The following is a 23,248-nucleotide window of genomic DNA, read 5'->3' on the forward strand; positions in this document are numbered from 1 at the left end:
TTACGCTGGTTTTACGCTCCCAACCCCCACTTACATGCAGCGGCATCCGACTCATCAAATTCACTCTGTGTACTCCGTACATGCGTGGGGAGCGAGCGAGTGCGGAAAGGCCAGACGTTGCTTTGCAGCACCATTTGCTCCACAGACAACGATAGAAAAGCTAGAAAACTTCTTGATTGAAAGGAATCAATCTACTAGGTTGATTTTTAGTTTGCCGTGTTTTTTTTCAAACCCCCTCTTTTGTTCTCCAGCCGAAGAAGAATTTTCCTTTGCATGAGTCCGTCTCTGCAGTAGCGGTGTCTTTCAAGTCTCGACATTAAGCGGGTCAACAAGCCATTCGAATTTTTTGAACGTAGGGGTTCCGTGGCTTCGGTCGCGTGGGAAAAGAAAGGGCCATCTTTGCCCGTGTCAGATCCCCAATATGCACGCGAGCATTTACGTACTAGGTACGGAATGGTCGGCCGCAACCCAAAAGGCTGACAAGGTTGCAGAGTCGAAGCCGCCACTGTTCAACAGAACAAACTACGCAGCTGTGTAGCCTTTGCGTATGAAGGAGAGGCAAGTTCTTACAACTGGCTGATCCGCAATTTTGTCATTATCCCTTCCCTCCACCCCGGATCCCAAGTTGAATTACCGTTGAAGGATGATACCTATATTGTGTTGGTTAAGTGATCTCATGCATCTAAGCCTCGCTCTCGTTCCAGGCAGTCAGCTATTCACGAGTACATAGCATCTTCCACGTGCCGCCGTCCTATGCTAGTAACATAAGACAGAATGGGAAGCTCAGAGTAATATCATCCCATCATATCGGGATAGTCATCAAATATCTTACGTATGCCGACCTAAGCGTTGGGAAGCTTGATCGATAATCTCAGCAGGCAGAATCGCATCTGCAACCGCACCGTGACTCAAATGCCTCATTTGGCGATCCGCTCACCTAGATTTAGGATTTCGAGTTGATTTGTTCGGCTCGCGCCACCAGCCAGCGTCAACACGACTACGAGGTTGACTGGCTTGATAAGGTAGTGAGTGGGAGGAATAGCGAAAAATGCTGCAGCACTGGCCCAGAAAGCTTTCCTTTCTAGCGGTGTGAGCAAAACTCGGGATATTAGTGGAAGCCTTCTCAACCCCTCACGATCGAGTCTCCGCACCTGGGCGCATACTGGTACTATGTAGCTCCAGATACCCTGGAACTTATGCAGACTACATCCAAACCACACATTTAAATGTGATGATATTCTCGCGGCCGGGAAGAAACGCAGGCACCAGCTTGCTCAAGCGGAGGTCCAGCGACCCCCATGCTGCACGCCCACTGTGTTTGCATACCTCCCTGGAATATACAGGTATCTGTAGCTGCACCTTGAGATGCTCATGCCCATACAAATGTCCATACGCAAGAATCCCTCTCTTCAACGATCCACTATGTTCACAGTACCTGGGGAAACGAGGAGTACCTAGCACGGTGTGGGCGCTTCGTGTGGGGAGCTATCACGTTATTTGCCCGTCTCTCCGGACCTAACATGGCCTCTACCACCGTAAATCTGGTTGATGTGTCCACCAAAATATGCCACTTAGGTCACCAGTTTCCATCGCCACTTACCCGAATCTGCGACCTACAGAAAAGCCAGTTGTAGTTTGTATTTAATGGTACAACATATAGGCCAAATTGTTAGGCCGGTCTTGGTCCATACTGGCGGGTACCCCATTCCTAATTCCAAATGGATGATACGCTTTCAAGGACCGGCCATTCTGGCGGGATCTTCCAGAATGGGTCAAAGGCTTGGTCGATTTTTTATTTCTTTGTTTCTCTCCGAGCCCCCATAGGTCAGATTAGATCTAGTTATATCGCAAATTTTAGACCGCCCGTCCGGATGGTCACCATAGAACCGCAGACACGAAGCACTTAATACATCCATCAACCCAATACGATTTCCAATGTTAAAAAGAGAGACCGAGACGGGAGGGGCCGAAGCTTCAAGAACCCATCCCACTAAAGAACTGTGCGGCACTTAAAATCTTTCTCATCATGCTCGCGGCCAGATACGGTTGACCCGGAATAATAAAGCTACTGTGTACAGATGTGTAAAGAGCTTGCATTAGTGCCTTCGAGAGCCCTCGCCTCACGATGATCAGCGCTTACAGCAAACTACCCCCAAAAGCCCAGCCGACTCGACTCCGCATAATGAACAGAATTAATCCTCCCCTCCCCATTTCCAGTCCTAAACAAAGCGGCAAAACCTGCCCATGACGCATCTGGTATAGCTAACCCAAGCAATTTACACTTGCACAATTGTGCAAATATGGTACGGCTCCTTGGAAGCCGACAACGTATCCGATTCCGCCGTAGGTTATTCGTATTGATCCTCCTTACTCTAGCGGACATTTCCACAAAGAAAAAGTCCTATCTTTAGACACGATACATAAGAAACAAGCCCTCTCGGCTTTACGGCATTATGAGGATTTCCAAAAGAGTAAACCAAAGAACTGACCCGATCGCATACATAAACGAAACGGGAAATTTAAAGAATCCCATCTACAGGCTGTACATCCCGAGGCCAATAGATTGGACACGATTTACAGGTTCTTTAGTATTGCACATACGTATGTAGATTTTGGTAGATGCTCAGATAGATAGGGGTCCATCGTACCATCATCGTGGTCAACGGTCAACGATCCCAACTCTATTCGAGCAGTGACCTACGCTGACGCACAGATCGGACGCAGCGGGCTGATCAGCGGTGGGTTTTTTACGCCTTGCCGAGCACGCTATGCGCTCATAGACGCCGCTACTCTTTACCTCCCACGAACGTCCAGGCCTTTTTTTCTCTCACCTTTCCACACGCCAATTCCCAAGTTAGTAAGAATCTGCCACCGCACTAACCATAAGGCTTAGCATAGATGACGTCGAGAAAACCAAGATCCTTTAGGGCTTTCCTGACGTTATATCACATTTATTTTTCACATTTTCTTACTTTTTTATTCCAACTTATCTTCTTCTTTCCTCCTGAGGGATTTCGCATGAATGATGCTTGATGGCAGGGTAAAGAGGGGTCCGGGCTATTGGAACGTTTCCCCAAGCCCCCCAGCCAAAATCCATGATGCAATGATACCCAAGTGGGAGTAGAACGCTAGGCGACGATGGCAACGGCCGCTGCGGAGGACTGTCCCTCATTCCTGTTCCCTAATCCATGCCAATCCTGGTATTAAAGAAAATATATAAATAAATATCTACGATTATTCTACTTATGTGTCCTCGCCCACCGCACTTGTGTACGCAGTGATCACATTTATGCCTCGGCTATTCATCAGTTCGATCTTCTACATTGGTCATTATTAAGATCGCATATTACAACCCTACTACCTAGGTTCATACGCAGATGTGTACGGGGGCGTCTTCAGATTCCCGCGGTTCTAGGGTACATTTCGTGGAGCGTGTAAGGAAACCTTGGGATAGTGAGTAACATGCTAAGCCACTGCTACAAAGCTCCGATCGCGTTATATGCTTATGACGACATCGTGGACGAATGCATACCTGATGAGTTAAATATCTAATCGTGTCTTGATTGAGTTGTTTTTGGGCAGCACAAGTTCGTTTCGTTCCTACGACGCCATAATCCATGGTAAGTGAGCATTTCGTTTTAAACGGCGCGTACTCCCTAAATAAGTAGATGGTAGATGTGACTATCGTACATCATCGTATTTTTATCCAATACACAATAAAAATAAAAAAAACTTGTTGTCTAATATATCTATGACACATCCCTTAAAATACTTTGGCTCTCTATTATAACATTTCCTCATACAAGCTTAGATAAATCGTTCTCCGACCCCTCTTCTCGTCGATGGGCACGTCTGGCCACAACGGCAATATAATACCACGTTCCAACTGTTAGTAGGGTCCCCATCGCAGTCACCAAGACGAATATCCAAAAATACTGTGAAACGACGGTGTCTCCAACGGCATCGGGAAACCAGTTAAAGAACTGCATGGAGAAGAAGCTCTAATGGAAGGTGAGTTGTTGTTGATACAAGATCTGCAAGGGCGTAAAGGACATGGCAACATACAGCGAAAAACGTTCCTGGGAGAAAAACCATTGTCACTATTGCGATGGACCGCATGTCCTGGGAATCTCGCCTTGTCGCTAGAGCTATATCGACGTTTGTCTCTCCTTGGAACTACCGGATGCGATGTGTTAGTATGTAATGGCGAAGGTAGCTAAAAGGAAACGAGAGGGTGGGAGGGGGGTTCCGAACCCATTGAGTAGCCATCGCCATCCCATCGATCCGCATGGTGCAGTCTCGGGCCTTCTCTTCGTACTCTTCGATAATAATCTGAAGGCGGTCATTGATCTTTGTACCGATCTTTCTCATCTCACAATTGTAAACCTTGGTTTCGTCGGTACCCTTACCGGCACTTATATTCGAGAGGCTACTACTCTCTTTATAAGATTGTTGCCCACCGTCCGGTTTGAAGAGTATATCGTTGAGCTCGTCCGCATGCTTAGCCATCTTGCCCAGTTGCGTGTTCCAATTAATAAGATTGTGCTTTAGATACACCGTATCAAGCCACTGCGTCCGTTTATCCTTGTTTCTGCGTTCACTCTTCGAACCATCTACCTGCTGCCCGGCAGGGGCCTGATAGTCAAGCTCGAAGATCAGCCCCTCGATTTTATCTATATAGTCTTCAACAATGCCTATATGCCGCCTTCTCTCAAGCTCGGCGAATATTCCGGGCATCAATAAAGGGTGGCTCGCCGCCGTGTCTATAGAAGACAATCGCCTGATCACTTCATCTTCAACGGATATTGGACACCCAAATAACATCGCATACGTCAAACCAATGTGGGGAAAATGCGTAGCCGTCAGGGCGAGATCCTTTTCCCAAGCATTTGTTGACCGACAATTATAAACTGCAACTTCTCATTAGCTTGCCAACTACATGGTTCTACTCAGAATTCCTCCCCTTACCATATGCAGGGTATTTAGAGCCACCTGATTGTCCCATCTCAAGTTCTTCACGAGAAAATATAGGGACGTCGGCTCGATTTACCACTCGCGCTATGGAGTTGTGTAGGCAGAACTTATTGGATATCGAACGAAAAGTTTCAACCGAAAAAGGCAGCACCCTGGCACCGCGACGCCCACCGAGGTTCGGCGGCAAGGGATCGTTTGATTCCCCTGGTTCTGAGGTTTTTTCATTGTTGATAATGTCTTGGCCTATTGGCGGAGTCTGCTGGCCTGTCCTCCTTGCGAGTCTATGATTATCGTCAGCTTTCTGCCTAGGTATGACTTTATCTAAGGTGAGCTTCGTGCTACATCAATATTAGGCCTGATTCGGCGTTATCGGGTGACGGTAATTCCTTGCTTCAATTAGCATGTTCTTGAGCAGTTGCGTTGATTGCATACCGTGTCCATCCATTGATCCCACTCCTTATCCGTCTCGAGTAATTTAATATCGATTTTCTGTTGCCGCGTATGGTTAGGTGTACGCTTCTGCTGTGTAAATATAACTAGACTGTCACCTTATTTGGGCTCTGTATTTTTGCTACTCTCGTCGCTTCAGGTTCGTATTTGAAGACATTCCTCAGATTCACGTCGCTTATACCCACTGACTCTTTTGACCAATCCATGTTCTCTGTATAAATTGAATTGAAGTAACATATATCTTAAAAACAATGAATAAATAAAAGATGGCAGAGTAGAAGTTATTAGCAATGGAAAAGACTGGTTTCAGCCTCGATGCGCCGCTGCTTTTAACTGTTGGAAGCTGATATGCAAGTTGGCGAGGTTGAATAAAATGATTGGTCAGGGCTTCATATCTCAGCGCCAAAGATACATGTAGTCGCCCATAGCCATTTCGTCACTTTATTGTGACCCAGATATGCTTTTTTTTCCCTTCCTAGAGAAACGAGATTACGCCCCCGCATCCCCTGAACCACCCATTCTACGACTAAAATCTTAAGCTGTTTGAATTCTAGAGAATTTTTATGCTGAACAGATATCTATATTATTGTTTCAATCTAGAACTCGTCGCGCGACCCTTTAATCCGGTACCTAGGTAATTCATCTCTCGCGACCAAGCTTCGGGGGATGAGCAGGGGCATTATCAAGGATCTTCTCAATCTCCTCCATAACTTCGGGGGTAAGCTTCTCGACCAGCTTAAGAGCCTTGACGTTGTCCTCGATCTGTTCTACTTTCGTAGCTCCAAGAATAACAGTGCTGACGTTCGGATTTTTTAGTGTCCATGCCAATGCCAGCGATGCCGTATTCGAGCCAAGACGCTCAGCGACCGTTGTCAACTTCTTGACCTTCTCGATCTTAGCCTTGCCTTCCTCACTCTGAAGCGACTTGATGGTATTATCAAAGAACTCCCCGTGTTTGGCGAAACGTGATCCTTCGGGGATGCCGTTATTATACTTCCCGGTCAACAGACCAGATGCTAGTGGGGACCAAATAGTGGTGCCGTATTTGAACTGGTCGTATAGTGGTGCGTACTCAACCTCGAAACGCTGGCGATGGAAGGCGTTGTATTGCGGCTGCTCGACGACTGGCGCGATGAGGTTATATCGCTCTGCAATCTGAGTAGCCTCCATAATCTGGGTAGCGCTCCACTCCGAAGTTCCCCAATAATAGGCAAGGTTGAGATTTCGAATGACTTGAGTGAAACCCTCTACGACCTCCTTCATTGGCGTAGCAAAATCGGCGCGATGGGCAAAGACAACATCAACATATGGCTGTTGTAGCCGTTCAAGTGAGCTTTTCAAACCCTCGACTATGTGCTTCTTGCTCAAACCACGGGTGTTGGGTTCCTTGCGACCGGTACCGAAGAATATCTTAGTAGTTAGGACGTATTCATCACGAGACCATCCAAGCTCCTTTAGGGCCTGGCCCATCTCAACCTCGAATTCACCCGAAGCATAAGTTTCTGCCGTGTCGAACGTATTGATACCATGGTTCCAGGCCGTTTCGAGGCATTTCTTCACAATTTCGCCCTTCTCCGTACCTCCATAGGTCAACCACCCGCCCAAAGACAGCACACTCACCTTCAAACCCGTGGGCCCTAGGTGGCGAAACTGCATATCTTTGGGATCGTAGGCTGATTTAACGACCGGCATCGTGGCAATCTTTCTTATAACTTGTAGTTGTGTTGTTGATGTGGCGGCTATGAAACTGCGAAGTATACAAGACATGGGAGGGAAGACGAAGTGTATGACGGTCGTTTAGTCGGATAATGCATCGATAACTAATTGCTTTTTTAGCCTACTGGTTGGTTAAACACCTTTGAGAACGCATGACGCAATTGATGAGTCCCCACTGACCTGACTCGGCTCCGGATACAATGGCCTGACGTTATCCCTTTGACGCTACATGAGCTGAGACGCTACCCGATCGATTTGGTAGCGTCATAATTAGTACCTACCTACTTAAATACCTGGGTACATATGTAGGTAGGTATTTTCCCTACCAAGCCCAGTACTCGAGTAGGGTTCTCGGAAACTGCCAGTATCTCCTTCGCTTAATGACGGCTCGGAGTATCTATTTCGGAATTTATAGACGATAAATTATCGACCAGTTCTGTATTGCCTGTTGCCGCGATGCAGATTGGGATTTTAGCCTTCTTTAGTACTTGGTTGAGAGCATGTCCTGTTAGATTGATTTATAATTTATTGTATATGCTGCCGTTTTCGAATGCCACGACTCCATGGGGTTGACCGTTATTACGATAACCACGTTTGATTTTACAACCAGTTACTTGTACTTGGTACATTGTCCACATGTTACTTTTAACACTCTCTTTACCAGCAAACAACATGTCTGAGCCCTAGATGCTTATTAATGTGTTGGATTATTCTCTGCCTGGGTACCTAACCTAGGTATCTAAGATATTTCATATGATCGTCTCCACGGCAGAAACATCGCATTGCCATCATCTACAACAAGTCACTACTTCTATAAAAGACAATTAGGTATCTGGTTTCATAATACATGGGTATGCTGTGATCGCATTGTAAAGGGGCGTAATTCTCTAGTTGTCAGGTTAGATCTTTTGGCATTATAAGTCGTTTAATTTTGGAGGATTTTCCATCAATTTTAAGTTAATTCTTGCTAATCCTCTGTAGGATTAACCATATTACCCTCGAATAACCTGGTGGTAACACGGGATACATCAACCACCCCCCTAGCAGTGTCACTCAGCAATCCTGAGGCACTCTGCTCGACAGACGTTTCAATGGGGCCTGATCAAGACAGTAAGCTTGGTAATTCTGGCCCTCACACTTCTCATGGAATATTTTCAACTGGTCTAGTAATTCAGGAGTTCTCGCCCTCAGTTGGTTTCGCGATTCCACGAGCAACATCCTCCGCTCAATTAGGTCCAAAAACTCGTGCACAAAGTGGGTGCAATTGGGATGAGAGTGCATCTTAGCAAACCACTATTATCAATTAGCCTTCAAGTTAACGAAGCTGGGGAGAATAGCTATTCTTACATCTATTACTTCTTCCTTCACGCGATATCTATTATTCCCACTTTCAGTCGATAGTATTTCGAAGTAGATAGGCGTGTTAACCCCCGTAATGTGGGGCGTCATCCGTGCGTCTTCGAACTGCCTCCTGAGATCTTCGCCGCCAAGGAACCATACTAGAATGTCAAGAAAAAGACAGCCAAGACTCCAGATATCAAAAGCTCTGCTTATTGTGCCGCCTTCCATATCACATTCGGGGGGCCTAAAGCCTGGCGTCGCCGGGATGCCTTTGTTTGGAACATTCGACCTGCTCCGATCGTGATGCATGGATCCAAGTCCGAAGTCTGAAAGGACGAGGACGTCCGTTCCATTCCCGTCGTTGAATACAAGTATATTCTCGGATTTTATATCGCCATGTCTACCGAATAATGCCCCTTCTGACGTTGTATTATCTGCTCTGGGGGGAAAGTGGATCAAGTGGACGGCCTCTGTGATTCTAAGGCATTGTTCGGCTAGCCATCGGACTCTTTTAAGGCTTCTTTCTGGATGAGGTATCGCTTCAAAGTAATAAAGGAGATCGTACTCTGCTCGTGGGAAAATGAAATGGTAATTATCGCCGTGTTTGAAAGTCATCAGGAGTGTAACAATGTGTGAATGTGCACCGTTACCAAATCTCTTCAGCATAGCTAATTCTCTTTTAAATTCTACCTCCACACGCGATTTTGCCGCCCCCAAAAGCCTCTTGATAGCGAAAGGGCCTTCTGGCGTTGGTAGCTAGAGCATAACGACATGCGTCAGCTAGGAGGTGTCCAATTGAATGCGAGAATATTACTCACCAGACTCCAGACTCTTTGAAAATCGTGGCATTCTTGATGTATTTTCACGAAGGAAACTTCGCCATATCCTCCTACACCGGTCGAGTGCTCAATACTTTGATGAATTGGCTTTTCTGTATATTTTATGAAGGGTAAGATAACACGGCGATCAAATTCTTCGTGTCTCCCGGACCTTAAGAAGGGAACATTCATTTTCCACTGCCATCTTTCAAATGCTTCACTGTTGAGTCTTCCCCAATCATTGATGTAGTTAAATGTCTCTGAAGATAAAGCGCGACCCTCGAGAGGGGCCATTGGCAGCTGTTGGTCACACAAGCCTCTATCTATGAATTCGAAGATGGCTGTGGCCTTGTCGGCAAAAACAAGCGTAGCAAAGAGACTGATATAAGTCTTTTTGTTATCCCTCGTCTGATCGCTCGTAAAACGACTATCGATACATATAAGTCCTAGATAAAAATCTACGTTGTCATGCTTGGGCGTATAGCCTAGTTGAAGGACCTCTTGGAAGAGCCTTTTAAGGTGTTCCCGGGCTCTCGATGCTGGCAATAGGCGTTGCAAAGATTATAGAGTGAGGAAATCTTTTTCAGGCCCATCGCGATGTCTAGCTAGGTTATCGTATAGGATGGTTTCAAGGGACTGATTTGAGAAAGGGTCCTCGGTGGCGTCGTCTATGACCGAATTTTCGCTTTCTTCTGATGCGTCACTTGATTCGATCTCTTCAACCTCCTCAATGGTCTCAAAGCCTCTATATGAAGGAGGTAGAGCGAATAAAGCCAATGCAATTTGATGGTAACCCACGTGTCGTTGATATTCCTTTGGAGTTCCTAGTATTTCACTGCAGGGAGGGCAATATATTCCTTCCTCCCATGACCTGGACCGCTCACTTAGCTCGGTAAGTAAGCCGAGACCACTTCCTGAGGGCGCTTGTGGATGATTCTGTGTTACGTGTTCCTTGAAGTCATCTATCGACAAAAAGTTTTTCTGGCAAGAGTAAGGGCAAATCCACATCTTCCAATGTGCCTGTGTCGTATGATCTATCCATTCGCTGCTTCTTATGTACCCTTTCTCAGGTGTGAGGCAGTCTATCTCGAGGCAGATATACGGACGAAGATCTTCATAGACGTGCCTCCTACGTCAGAACGTTAGATGTGAATTTGTAGGGTTCTGAAATAATAACTAACCGCCGCTGGGAACGTTTGATTGGCATTGCCATGCAGCAGTAGTTACACCTGATATATCCTTCGGTGGTAGGCAGGGGCATAGGTGGCAATTGAATCCTTTCGGAAGCTCGAATGGGTGCTCTAGGTCGAGTCTGCGATGGCTCTGCATCTAAATCGTTATTTTCCTTTGGATTATTGAGTTCTGACATGGTTGTCGCATACGATGTTTGAGAGGCTCCTGTTTCTGAATAGCCGTCCTCGTCCGGTTGGCTAATTATAGACGTAGTTTCCGACGTTGGAGGTATCAACGACGATGCTGAATCTTGTTCGGATCTAAGATTCTGGCCTAAGTTTGATTCACAGAACTTGAAGTACTGCCGCCGTCTCGAAATCGCCTTTCCTAATCGGACCGCTAGGGATTCATCTATATCTTTGAATTTTGCGAAGACATGTCAAGTATCATTCTCTTCAAAATGGGATGTATCTATGGAGGAATAGGACATCAAACGGTCCAGGGGGGCTGGATGGCGGATCGAATCTAAAAGTCTTAAAAGGCAGTCAATAATATGAGTTACTTCCATAGTTATTTGGGGTAGCTCGATCTCCTTTCCAGGGTCAATAGCGTCGCCGGGCGATCGCGGGGGCCCCTCATCGATGAAGTCACTCCGATCAGTTTTAATTTGACCCAGAGAATTCATTACGGATATGACTTGATTTTCGTTAGAACGTAATTATAGATAATCGCCCCATACCCCCATACGTACTCTCACATAATGATCTTTCAAGGTCTTTGAGGAGAGTTTTGATTTGAGTTCGTAAGTGAGAGGCATCACGTAAGTAGCGGTCTAAAGAGGCTTGCCCGTTGTGATGGGCTCTTGTACTTGCAGACCAGGATTTGAATCTGTCACACTCGTTGGTGATTGTCTTTATGGTGCTGTTATCATTTTTACGCGTATTTGCGATCACTTTAAAGGTGTTCAAACACTGAGCTACGTGCTGGGCAATCGATGCTTCCATCATAGCAATTATCGTATAATACCTCCAAGTAGGTAACCTATACCGCGGCGACGATCTGGGAGGAATTATAGCTTACCCAACTGCACGGCTTGGAAGCGGGGTTCGGAGTTCGTGCCTACTTCGTCGTACACGTGGCGGCAGTACGTACAGACGCTATGGACCAATGTGATTGCTAGAATTCCCGCCTTACCCTACCATCTTCTCATGAAAGCCGAGCGGCCTGTCCCCCGCTTTTCAGTGAAGTTTCCCATAAGCAAGAAGAAAATTAAGATTTCTTTTTATACCATTGTCGGTAAATCTGAGGATCTAAATTCAACACTAGAATGTCCGGCTTCGAAATCGTCGGCACCGTGCTAGGTGCCATACCCCTCATCATCTCAGTTATAAGGAACTATCAGAAAGTTTCCGAGTACCGAGACCAGAGGAGAATCCTAGAAGGTCTGGCTCGAGACCTCGATATAGAAAGTACCAGTCTTCGAAATACGTGTATGTCCTTACTTGAGGAAGTTGCTCCACCGTCTGAGCTAAGGACAATGCACTCAGCCTTTCCCGAGTTACTGTGGGAGAATGATAATGTTAGATTACGAGTTGAATCAAGAGTTAATTGTACGGGCTTCCTAGATATAGTAAGAGATATGGAAATGGCTATAGAAGAACTGAAAAAGAAGTTGAAACTCGGGCCACAATGTGAAGTAAGTACAAACTCGCTCCCACAAATTGTCGTCGCCTATCCGGGGTTTAGCCTTGTTACAACTAAAACTTGCCTAGGTAAAGTCGCCAAAGAGTAAATCTATGAGTCTGGTCATCAATAGAAGCGTGTATGAAAAGGATATAGAGAAGCTGAGGTCCAGGAACCTTACGCTCAAGTTCGTGCTCATGCAGGGTTCTGAATTCGAGAGTAGGCGGCAAAAGAGGTCACATTGTAACTGGATGGGACTTCTTCAAGCCACAACGCAAGATGTCTATGACGCACTTCGCCCCAACCTCTGTCGCACATATTCCCACTCTCAACAACATGGCGTCAGTCTAGGCCTTTTTGCGGAAGAGAGAGAGTTTTGGATGAGGAATGAAGTCGTCTCCGCCAACAGGTTGGAATTTCACCTTACTCTCTCATATCATCTAGAGGGCACGGAAAACTCGGGCAATTACCCTTGGGATTGGGTCAATGTGGTCCTACGCCCAATCAACCCCCCCCGAGAAATCAATTCCAACAATTCATATTGTAGCTCCTAAAAAGCTCCAGAAGAAAAAGGGAGTAAGATTCCAATCGACAGTCACTAAAGAGTCTTCAACACCATCTCCTAGCGATCCGACGCTTAGAGTGCAGATATCCAATCTTTGCGAGGATATTTTATACCATAAGGATTGTTATGGCCACCTCATATCGAAGCGGCCTATATCAGAAGATGGCCGCTTCGGTGTATATCGTAGCAAATTGGCGACCAAAAACAATAGCTACTCCCTTCTCTCCCTTGAGCAGGCTATTGGAAATTGTAACAGCCAACCGTCATTAACCAAGAAACTCAGTCTTGCCTCTATTATTACTTCAAGCATCTTGAAGTTATATGGCGCACCTTGGCTTCCCCGCTACCCGATTAGTAAGAACATTCGTGTGGTACAAGACGACAATACGGTAGACTATGGTAAAGTGTACGTCACCACAGGACTACCAGCATCACCGGATTCAACTCCACTGGTTGCAAGCGGAAGCCAAATGATGTGGGCACTTTTCGCCTTGCTCATTTAAGTTATGTTATGGAGAATCCCAGACGAGTTTATTTCCCAGAATTGCGCACAAGATCACACTGTTCATCTTAGCAAGACTTTCGACTGCACGACAAGCTCTGGTATCCAGAACGTCGAACTGTTTTTGCGCCAGGTGAAAATACTTGCCGATGACCAATACCGGAATGCGGTCAAGAACTGTCTCAAACTTGCTATTGGCAGCCCCGATCTGGACTTGAATGAAGATAAAGCGCGCGATGAGATATATAACAATATCATTGCCCCGGTTGAGGAAAGCTTCATGTCGTCAGATTTTATGAAGACTGGCTCGTAAAAATCAAAGGAGGGATATTCTACAACATTTAGTATTAGCTATTCTATTTCTAAAGTAATTAATGATACAGTGTCTAAACGTCATCAATTCTGAGAAATATTCTAAAAGTTAAATCAGAGCATTTCATGTTGGAAGAGATAATGAGTGTACCTAGGTACTCTAAATGGCATCGTCGTTGATATGCTGTTGTAGTTGGTAAATCTTAACTGTTGCGCCCCGAGTCTTTCCAAGTCAGTAGAAGGACTACGAAGTTGGTACTTGGAATGGAAAGCTGACCGGTATGATGTGCATAAATGGGGCAAATTACACCAATTAAGTCGCCATTGCGGGAAAAACCGCCGGCCGCGCATATGCATAAGATTGAAACGATACCTACATCGTAGGTACATGCGTAGTGATCTTTCTTGCCAATATCCTGCCGTGAAACCGCACCGTAGCGGAACGGCCAGAAGCGGTGAAACCCCAGAAATTTTCTTGCTTTCTCGGACTCCCCAATGTTTGCCGGCGGTAGCTGCTAACAATTCAAAGCATCGTCATAGAGCAAAGTAACTGATTGGTAAAATTGAGATGTAAATTTACATTTGCTTACAGAGTCGCGCGCCGATCTGGCGTCTCGTCGTATTAAATACTCGAAATAGGAGATTGTCCTCAAATAGAGATTCGCTTGTGTATTAACTGAACCTACTAGCTCCAGGCTATATCATTACATGAAATATAAGAAACAACCAGGTACTTCAGAAGTTACCCTAACAAGAGACGGTTAGTCTTCGAATCCATTTTATCGTTTTATTTTTAGTGCTAGACCGCACCGTGTATTATACAGTTTTCTATTAGCTCGGAGATAGAAAGTAAGCAAAGGCTACCCCCAAATGACAAAACGCCTCTTAATCACCACCATTTGCTTTTTAAGGAACTTCCTTGCTGTCCGATGTAACAGTGAACTCCTTCAGCACAACAATGTCCCTCGAGCTGTCTGGTAGTTGTCTATTTCTGCCCGCCTCCTGCGGCAAGATGTGCTCATCACTCCCCCACGCTGTCTCCTGTGGAATTGAAAGAGGATGGTTGGCTTTGTTTCGCGAACGCCCGAAACCCCCAATCGTAGCTGGCTTGCTCCCTAATTGATGGCTTGGGCCACTTGGACCGGTCTTACTTCGTGTCGATCGGCTGAATAGGCCGCTGAGACCGACTTTTGATGCAGCCTTACGAAGGAACGGGTGGATGATCGGGAGGTTCGTGACGATTAACGAGACAAATGTTTCTCTGCATGCCCATTCGCTTCCAGACAATGCGCCTTCTGGACCAGCCTGAAAATTTATTAGTTTTAGGACCCCCCCAACGAGTGTCGGTCACATACCCCTAGAATTGTGGCCGCTCTGATAATCCCCGCAACCATGACGAAAATGGCGCCGCTAAACAGTATCATCAACGTGAGCTTGCGTCGCATGCTGATATTTGCAATCCATAGAAGCTATTCGAAGTTAGTTATGCGCCACAATTGACACTTTGAGGATGACACTGTACCGGTAGCGGAATAGAGAGCAAGTATACGTCGGTAACGATATTCGGTACGACCACCGCATACACGCTCAACTTCGAGTTTGTCGGCTGGCAAAGATCTAAAGCAGCGCATTAGCTAGGGTTCGGTCCCCTCCGCGGGCAAGCGCCACTCACTCCCAGGGTCTGGATTAATCTGCCAATGCTTTTCCATGGGTTGGCAACCTATGAGGAGCGAAAGGCAGACGAAGATGTATGTCACAGCTAGAAGGACATATGCGATTCGCACTCGTATCTTGAGGTTCATCAACCCGGATCTATCCCAATTAGTGGTCATTCCCCGATACCGAGGCAGCTAACTCACGTCAGACGCCCATAGAATACCGCGACGCAGAATTTCAACAACCAAAGCATGAATGCGTAGAGGGACCAGCCGAGAACTTGAATTTTAGACCCCCATTGTCGGTTGAAGTATTCTCTTGAGTTGGGATCTAGGGTGGCGCGTTGCTCATCCGTCATGTAACTATTCGTAAGACCATCGAAGAGTGCCCCCACCAGATACGCCGCCACTGTTTCGAGCGCGAAGACGATCTAGATTCCCCCAATAACATGTTAACGACATTATCCTATGAAGTAGGATACTAAGCACCTATGGGGAGGGACATTGGCATAACTTACACCAGTAAGTGGCATGAGATAATCATCCAGCTGCCAGTTGGCAGGCCCTACTAGAACCCATCGCGCCCATACCCGACAGCCAATGATGACTAGGCCTATGGATAACAAGGTGAAAGCTTCGGCAGTTGCCATTGTTGGTCACGTTTAGATGACGCTAGCAAGTGGCTTTTCAATAGGCTAGACCGTCTACATCGGGTGGAAAAGGTTGTGGGATCTAAGATGTGAGATGAGGTGGGTTGTAGATTGACATAAAAGGAATGACATCTCAAGACCAACAACTCCTTAAAGAATTATGGGTACCTAGGGTAAAGGAGTATCTCGGCCTTATGGAATATTACTTCTTTCGCCGAAGGAAATTCCGAGTAAATCCCAATTACATGCGGGCCTCGAAGGCAAAAAGTGTGTTACAAAATCCATCTGGACTTGTTCTATTTCGAAACTTCAGCCCAGCCTCGGTCATAGCGATGGCATAACAATCCCACGTGTTTTTCATTATACGTGGACTGTCTACTGGGAATTGCGGCGTGTTTACGGTCTTGATGTTCTCCTTATTTCTATGATTCCCAGACATAATACACGCGTGGACTTGCACAATTGAGGCTGTATTATGAATACTATGCAGTCCAAACTCTCCTTGGCATTGCACATGTCCCTGAAGAAACACCACCATATCACGCGGCATAAGTTACATTAAGGGAATAGCTAAACCGCTTTCATACATTGGTGTACGGGTCGTGCATTTTCAGGTGCCGATCGCCCAGTGCCTGTCAGTTGCTTTTTACGCCGTTAGAACCATGACGATCTTCAAGGGTAGCAGTGGGGGCTTAGCGGAGCGCTAATAACCAACCTCCATTCTTAATTATGCAGTTGGATATCGGATCCGCTTGTTAGTGGGTAATTCTTCACCGGGGGAGAAGAGGGGGGTTTGTGTACATACGTGTGTTACTGGGGTATCTTCCAATAGAATGACCCGGGCTGTATCCGTCTATGCTGCCAAACGTAGGGGGTGAATGACAAAGGAGAATAGTAATGTCACATCGTTAGATCAATTGGTCAGGTTTCACCCTACCTACCAAGACCACAATTCGTGGCGTAGGTGGATATTTAGTTGCTATAATATACTTAGCAACCCAATCTTTGGGGCTTTTCTAGAATTGTATCTGTGTTGGACCCAATTGCTTGGGCACATCAGCAAATCAATGATCAGCCCCCTGCCTATTACAACCTGCCGAACCCATATAAACTCGGTCCGACGCTCCTTGTTAATGGTCGCAGCATTATGTTAGAGCAGTTTCGACAGTGGAGAGGCATATGGGGGTTCGTGAGTCTGTGTTGAACATAGTAATGGCTTACTCAGGTGGTTCTCAGGGATAGAGGAGCTCCAGAAGCATAGTGTAGTACCCGGTTATTGCCGTGACATTGGTAAATGAACGATCGGAAACTACTCGCATTACCAGATTGACAGTACATGTGATTAATCGAATTGTTCCACGTGTAGCTGTAGCAGCTAGTAGCCCCAGATGGTCCGTACAGCTACACGCCGCTTGCATGAATCCTCGCAGCCGGTTGTGTTGCGGCACGGATTTACTACGGCTGCAGATTGAAACATCACTAGTGTAGAATGTCTTTGTTCGACCAACCTCGGGAGTTTAGGGAGAGCTTCTGGAGTTAAAAGCTCTTTGTCATCCCAACTCCTAGAACGACCTACGTTGTATAGATTTTCTCCTCAGATTACGTGTCAAGCAGCTCACGCAATCATACCCCTGTACCTGCACACTAACGAGATAGAGAATTGTGATCATCAGTCGAAGAAGAGCTATGGCATCCACATACGACTTTGTGGTAGTTGGGAGTAAGTCTGCCCAACCTGGGGAACTGGTCCCTGTTCCCTGCATAATTTCTTCAAGAACTAATAGTGTGCAGGCGGACCGGCTGGTTGCTCCCTCGCAGCTGAGCTGGCGAAATCTTCTAAGAAGCCTTCTGTACTTCTCATTGAAGATGGTGAAAGTGGGAGTGACCGAAGTCTCCGAGTTGCCGGGCAGCGATGGACCACCTTCACCAACAAAGCTCTAAATAGAGGATACAAGACCACGCCCCAAGAACATTGCGGCAATCGTGAGTTAGATTACTCACGCGGCCATTGTCTAGGAGGCAGCAGTGCTGTCAATTTTGGTGTTTTCAGCATTGGCGCCCGTGATGATTATGACGAATGGGCTAGGATCGTAGGCGATGACGCATTTCGCTGGGAGCACATCCAAAATCGATTGAAGAGAATCGAAATACTTAACAGCAGCTTACCTGCGGGCGTTGACGCAAAATACGCTGCCCCAAAAGCTGCGGATCATGGCAGTTCCGGACCCCTCAATGTCGGGTACGCGCCCGAGTGGGAGGAAGATCTCCCTGAGATGCTCGATGCGTTCCAGCAGGCCGGATTCCCGCTGAACCAGGACCACAACTCCGGTAACCCCCTTGGAATGTCGGTCACAATCAACACATTACACAATGGTCTTCGTTCAACTGCGATAGATTTAATCACCCCCACGCCCGATAATTTGACAATCGTCAGCGGCTCTCCTGTGCAACGCGTTCTCTTGGATGGGAAGAAAGCTATCGGAGTGGAGTCCAATGGAAAGAAATGTGAGTATCTTCGAATTGCGACTTACCTATAAAAGCATCAACGGACTAATGTGATCTAAAGACCTCGCTTCCAAGGAAGTGATCTTAAGTGCTGGCGCTCTTGATACACCCAGAATCTTGATGCACTCTGGTATCGGGCCTGCTAAACAGCTAAACGAGTACAAGATACCTGTGGTTCAAGATGTACCAGCAGTAGGCCAGGGTCTGCGTGACCACATGTTCATCCCGATTATTCACAGTCGAAAGGAAACCAAGGCCACCCGTGCTTCTTTCTATGGTGACCCGAAGGCTATGGAGACGGCCTTGGAGCAATGGAAGAAGGATGGCACAGGGCCATGGTCCAAGTACGGATGCTCGACTGGTATCGGTTGGTTCAAGTTGGATGACCTGCCTAAGACGAAGGAGTTCAAGGATCTTCCCGCCGATGAGCAGAGACATTTGCTTCTAGACACAATTCCTCATTATGAGGTGCTCACTCACTTCCCCATCCACTGGATCGCTCCCGGTCTCCCTACTTTTGACTACTCTTGTCTCCTAGTTTGGTATTACAATGCCCAAAGCCGCGGAGAGGTCACCTTGCAGTCTTCAGATCCCAACGTCATCCTCAAGTTTGATCCCAAATTCCTCGCATCGCCTTTTGATCGCCGAGTAGCCATCGAGGCTCTACGTAAGGTCTACAACTTCACCAAACACGAAGCGTATGACAAGGACAACTTAGCACTGCTGTCCGGTCCCAAGTCCGACTCAGATGAGGATTTGTTAGAATACTGGGTTCAGAACATTGGATCGAGTTGGCACATGACTGGAACGGCCAAGATGGGCAACGCTGGAGACGCAGACGCGGTAGTCGATAAAAATTTCAAGGTGACTGGCATCGATAACCTTCGCGTGGCTGATATGAGCGTCGTCCCAGTTCTAGCAAGTTGCCATACTCAAGCAGTCGCATATGTTACCGGTGCTACTGCCGCAGACAAGTTGGTGCAGGAGTACAATCTTGCGTAATCGCGGTTCTTAGACAGATAGAATTAGACTCACTGCGAAAAGCAGAGAATTATATCCACTCCGGCCCGCCGGACTTCCCCTATAGCGATTACTTGCGTCTCAACAAGGCATTGAAATCGTGGTTTCAACATATAAGAGTTTCGGTTTTTCCGTCGCATCCTCGTATACGATAGTCATACTAAGCCTAATGGGGTTAACATTTCAATCAAACGTGAGCACTTCCTTTTTTCCGTGATTTAATTTCCTTAATCGTATTAGGTACCTAAGGTATCTACCCCCTGTCATCAGGGGACGGGGCCAAATGCTGACTGATGCTACACAACCACCCAGGTGTAACCATGGTTCGAATGATCTAATTCTCTATGCATGGGACTCTTATGCGCGCTAGATCTAAGATTGAATACTTTAATTCGACGTAATATCAGGCTTGAAAAATCCACTCGGTCCATACCAATTGCCCTTCACGAAGTAGTTCCAGTACGCATACGGCTATGGGACTGTTAGCAAAAAATGGGTAAAGAGACGAGGCTATTGACATCACTTACGAAGAAATCCTTCTTTAGGTGGTAATATAACCTGTTAGGTGATTCTTGGCCTCCGAGTATGTTCGCGAACGTCTCTTTAGGGACACCGCCGTACTTGAACTCGCAGAGCATGAGCTCACCGTGGCCAGTAAGGAGAGGACAACTTGCGTAGCCATCGTAGGCAGCTTTAAGCTCCTTGCCTTTCGTAACTGCAAGTAGGTTGTCGATAAGGACCGGCGCTTGTGCTGTGATTGCGGCGGCAGTCTTGCTGTTGGGGAGACTGGATGCGTCGCCAAGGGAGAAGACGTTCTTGTACTTGGTATGTTGAGTAGTGGACTTGTCGACGTCAACCCAACCTGCGGCATCGGCTATACGACTGAATTAGCGCTAAGAAAGAATCTTCAGTCCTCATTCAATAGTTGAACTCACCTAGTTGCGACTTCGCGACCCAATCAAACGGCTTCTGTGGTGGTACGACATCTACCAGAGCCCAGTTAGCGACAATTTTGCGGCTTGGAGATAACCAAATTCTTCAACTTACGAAGGAAACCAAACTCCCTCTCGACAAGCGCTCCATTCGCACCCTCAGCTAGGTTCTTGAATGTTGCCACCTTGTTCTTGGAGTCCACCTTGACGAGGTTGTGTTGGAAGAGGCCCTCCACATTGCGTTGCTTACGTAATTCCTCGAGCGCCTGCGAGTATTTCGGTACGGCGAACATAGCTGCATCAAAGTCAACATACAAAACTTAGATCACGACACTTCGGGAATTCTTACCAGGACCACCAGTCGCGAAGGTGATATCAATGTTATCCCGCACACCGTCTCGCTTCCATTGCGAGAGAGCCATCCACATGACCTTCTGAGGGGCACCGGCACACTTTATGATGCCAGCAGGCTGAGTGAAGATAGCCGGCCCTTTCTTAGATGCCTGGATGTTCCTCCATACTTGTTCTACTGTTCTCTCCGAGTAGATAGATGACACTTGACTGGCGGGATCTTGTAGAGCCTGCTCAAGACCAGATATACCAGCAAAGTTGGTCTCGAGACCCGGTGCTACAATCAAGTAGTCGTAGGACACGTCGACTCCTTCAGACGTCTTGATGGCGTTGTTCTCGGGGTCGAAAGTAGATACGCGTAGAGGATAGTGTTTTACTCCTTGTGGGATAACACTATGTATAGGTCTGTGCATATCCTCCAGGGGCCTCAGGCCCGAACCCACTAACGTCCATCCAGGCTATCAAAATGTTAGTGACTAAGAATAATTCCTATTAAGTAGAGGGAAACCTGCTTGGTAGTGATGAGTTTTCGCAGGATCTAAAATAGCAATGTCCTTGTTTTGAAATTCCGGGTTATGTTGCAATTGAGCAGCAACTGTTACACCAGCAGTTCCCCCACCAACGATCACCACACGATGGTGGGCTTTCGATGGTATGGAAGTGGCATAGGTCCGTGCCAAGCTCCTTACTGGGGCTCTAACCAATGGACGAAACACGGCAACTCCTGCCATATCTAAATCCAAATGTAAATTCAGATAGGCCTTTTGATTGGGTAATACAAGGTTGAAAATGCGGCGTGCTGGAGCTGATTGTGGGCGAGTTTTATTTAGTTTGCTAATTAGGAAGAATTCGTGGTCACGTGAAATCACGCAATACTTAGCCGGCCGATGTTTACTAATTACCCGATTAGGAAATACTAAGTACTATCCTCGAACCTCACTTCTTAAATACAAACAAGGTAAAATCGACTGTTGCTATAATTTAATTGTATGATAAATATTCTAAGGCTGTGGACGCGTGGATAATTATGAGTATTTTGGGTGGTGCTTATCTAATCACGTTGCTGCTTACCTAAGCCGGAAATAGGGGGAGAGGTCGTCGGCACCCGAATGATTAATAGTTGAGGAGTACATCATGGATTCAATGCCTATGTTCACCAAAAATTAAATACAAGGCGTATATACCGAGATACGAATCCATGTACGTAGGTCGAAAATATAATATTTTCTATGCAAATATTGATTACGTAATTACTTAACCCCTATTTTCGATGGCCTCAAGTCGATGTACTCAATGATATATCCATGTGTAACAGAGTTAATGCTACTATGGTAGTGCCTATAAGTATTGTGATACCCCATTGGGCACTCATAGTCTAGGTATCTAGGTACTGTCCTTCATTGAACATATCAGACAGGTACCTACATTGCTAGAATGGAATTATAGATTACAAAAATTTTGGTTGGTGAGGAAAATACGGGTAGGTAAAGGAATAACAAGGATATCACACGTACTTCTCTCTAGATACTTGGACTTTTCTACGTGTTCGTGTTGTGTACATTGGTAACTGCCTTTTATTCTTTCGAGTTCATAGGGTAGGCATAGATCCATGTTGTGATTTAAGAAATCAAAATAGAAAGAACCGCAGTACTCGGCCATTTATTTATTTTTAAAAATTTATTCCTTCCAACAGGGACTTGTCTCTATTATCCTAATTTTTGATTGGGGAATTAAACCAGACAATTTTTTATTCCATAGCAACTATCTTTTGATTTTGGGTACCTGGGAACAATTTTCTAATCAGTAAGTTGGCTCGACAACTTTCTTTGCGTATAAATATGTGCCCTCCCTTCACTTTTTTTCTTCCCTCTCTTCCTTTCTTCACGTTCTCTTTTCGCCAAGTCCATATCAGAGGGTAAGTCTCCCCATCTTTTCCATCTTTTCCACTCTTATTATCCATTTCATAGACAATAATTTATTTTATTTCTCCCTCTATCATCCTAGCCTTTTTATCCATTTTAACACAGACAGATCACGCCCACCGAGGAGGCGAAGGAACAGGCAACGAGGACGCAGCCAATCGAGGAAAAATCCCGGGCGAAGATACGAGGCCCATCGAGGAAGGGATTAAAGGATTTATCGAGGATACCCAAGGGCAAAAGAACGAGGGCCCGCCGAGGAAGGGTATAACATGAATTACCAAGGAAGATCTCGAGCGAAGATACGAGGCTCACCGAGGACGGGATCGTAAGGAATATTTACAAGGACTTCAACAACAACAAAGGGCATATGCTAACATCTAGGATTTTTTTTCTCTGCCCATATTCAAGTTTTACTCGCTAAGTTTACCTCCCTCCCGTCCCTTCCAAATCCTCCACCCTCTTCCCATCCCTCTACACTCTCACCGTCGCCGCTCTAAATTGCTTCCATCTCCTCCTGCTCTCTCTTTGCTCCCCTCCTCTCCACCTCCTTGCTCTCTTTCTTCCTCCTTTCCCTAAAACCCTCCTCTCATGCTCCCTCGCTCCCCTTCCCTCTTCCTCCTTGCTATCTTTCTTTTCCCTCCCTACCTATTATCTTCTCTTGCTCCCTCCTTGCTCCCTT

General features: G+C 46.3%; 8 protein-coding genes across 8 annotated transcripts; 2 read left to right on the forward strand and 6 right to left on the reverse strand.

Moving 5' to 3' along the window:
* Positions 1 to 3,708: 3,708 nt before the first annotated feature.
* On the reverse strand, positions 3,709 to 5,846 carry F4822DRAFT_90772 (uncharacterized protein). The gene is made up of 7 exons (XM_051464151.1): positions 5,523 to 5,846; positions 5,407 to 5,463; positions 5,317 to 5,360; positions 4,969 to 5,255; positions 4,255 to 4,910; positions 4,066 to 4,176; positions 3,709 to 4,001 (listed from the first exon to the last, which is right to left on the reverse strand). The coding sequence occupies exons 1-7, from the start codon at positions 5,628 to 5,630 to the stop codon at positions 3,798 to 3,800; spliced, it is 1,467 nt and encodes a 488-aa protein (XP_051308813.1). The 5' UTR covers positions 5,631 to 5,846; the 3' UTR covers positions 3,709 to 3,797.
* A 217-nt stretch (positions 5,847 to 6,063) lies between these two features.
* F4822DRAFT_434965 (Aldo/keto reductase) lies at positions 6,064 to 7,116 on the reverse strand (the record flags this gene model as incomplete). Its single annotated transcript, XM_051462103.1, has 1 exon — positions 6,064 to 7,116. The coding sequence occupies one exon, from the start codon at positions 7,114 to 7,116 to the stop codon at positions 6,064 to 6,066; it is 1,053 nt and encodes a 350-aa protein (XP_051308814.1).
* Positions 7,117 to 8,003: 887 nt separating this feature from the next.
* On the reverse strand, positions 8,004 to 9,281 carry F4822DRAFT_90769 (kinase-like domain-containing protein). Its single transcript, XM_051464150.1, has 2 exons — positions 8,488 to 9,281; positions 8,004 to 8,433 (listed from the first exon to the last, which is right to left on the reverse strand). Exons 1-2 carry the CDS (start codon positions 9,145 to 9,147, stop codon positions 8,194 to 8,196), a joined length of 900 nt encoding a protein of 299 aa, XP_051308815.1. The 5' UTR covers positions 9,148 to 9,281; the 3' UTR covers positions 8,004 to 8,193.
* A 445-nt stretch (positions 9,282 to 9,726) lies between these two features.
* On the reverse strand, positions 9,727 to 10,765 carry F4822DRAFT_90881 (uncharacterized protein). Its single transcript, XM_051464152.1, has 3 exons — positions 10,682 to 10,765; positions 10,481 to 10,622; positions 9,727 to 10,428 (listed from the first exon to the last, which is right to left on the reverse strand). Exons 2-3 carry the CDS (start codon positions 10,558 to 10,560, stop codon positions 9,861 to 9,863), a joined length of 648 nt encoding a protein of 215 aa, XP_051308816.1. The 5' UTR covers positions 10,561 to 10,622; positions 10,682 to 10,765; the 3' UTR covers positions 9,727 to 9,860.
* Positions 10,766 to 11,799: 1,034 nt separating this feature from the next.
* Positions 11,800 to 13,535, forward strand: F4822DRAFT_434968 (uncharacterized protein; the record flags this gene model as incomplete). Its single annotated transcript, XM_051462104.1, has 4 exons — positions 11,800 to 12,168; positions 12,245 to 12,637; positions 12,720 to 13,126; positions 13,238 to 13,535. The coding sequence occupies 4 exons, from the start codon at positions 11,800 to 11,802 to the stop codon at positions 13,533 to 13,535; spliced, it is 1,467 nt and encodes a 488-aa protein (XP_051308817.1).
* Positions 13,536 to 14,081: 546 nt separating this feature from the next.
* On the reverse strand, positions 14,082 to 16,342 carry F4822DRAFT_421975 (uncharacterized protein). Its single transcript, XM_051459845.1, has 6 exons — positions 15,708 to 16,342; positions 15,394 to 15,620; positions 15,207 to 15,346; positions 15,057 to 15,151; positions 14,890 to 15,003; positions 14,082 to 14,839 (listed from the first exon to the last, which is right to left on the reverse strand). The coding sequence occupies exons 1-6, from the start codon at positions 15,837 to 15,839 to the stop codon at positions 14,441 to 14,443; spliced, it is 1,107 nt and encodes a 368-aa protein (XP_051308818.1). The 5' UTR covers positions 15,840 to 16,342; the 3' UTR covers positions 14,082 to 14,440.
* A 518-nt stretch (positions 16,343 to 16,860) lies between these two features.
* F4822DRAFT_421977 (putative GMC oxidoreductase) lies at positions 16,861 to 19,536 on the forward strand. The gene is made up of 3 exons (XM_051459846.1): positions 16,861 to 17,559; positions 17,631 to 18,344; positions 18,406 to 19,536. The coding sequence occupies exons 1-3, from the start codon at positions 17,526 to 17,528 to the stop codon at positions 19,344 to 19,346; spliced, it is 1,689 nt and encodes a 562-aa protein (XP_051308819.1). The 5' UTR covers positions 16,861 to 17,525; the 3' UTR covers positions 19,347 to 19,536.
* Positions 19,537 to 19,570: 34 nt separating this feature from the next.
* On the reverse strand, positions 19,571 to 21,524 carry F4822DRAFT_421978 (FAD/NAD(P)-binding domain-containing protein). The gene is made up of 6 exons (XM_051459847.1): positions 21,160 to 21,524; positions 20,646 to 21,105; positions 20,412 to 20,591; positions 20,300 to 20,350; positions 19,892 to 20,238; positions 19,571 to 19,835 (listed from the first exon to the last, which is right to left on the reverse strand). Exons 1-6 carry the CDS (start codon positions 21,376 to 21,378, stop codon positions 19,752 to 19,754), a joined length of 1,341 nt encoding a protein of 446 aa, XP_051308820.1. The 5' UTR covers positions 21,379 to 21,524; the 3' UTR covers positions 19,571 to 19,751.
* Between the last annotated feature and the right edge of the window lie 1,724 nt (positions 21,525 to 23,248).

This window comes from Hypoxylon trugodes (genome assembly GCF_022578975.1).
Source record: "Hypoxylon trugodes strain CBS 135444 unplaced genomic scaffold F4822scaffold_12, whole genome shotgun sequence".
Lineage (NCBI taxonomy): Eukaryota > Fungi > Ascomycota > Sordariomycetes > Xylariales > Hypoxylaceae > Hypoxylon > Hypoxylon trugodes.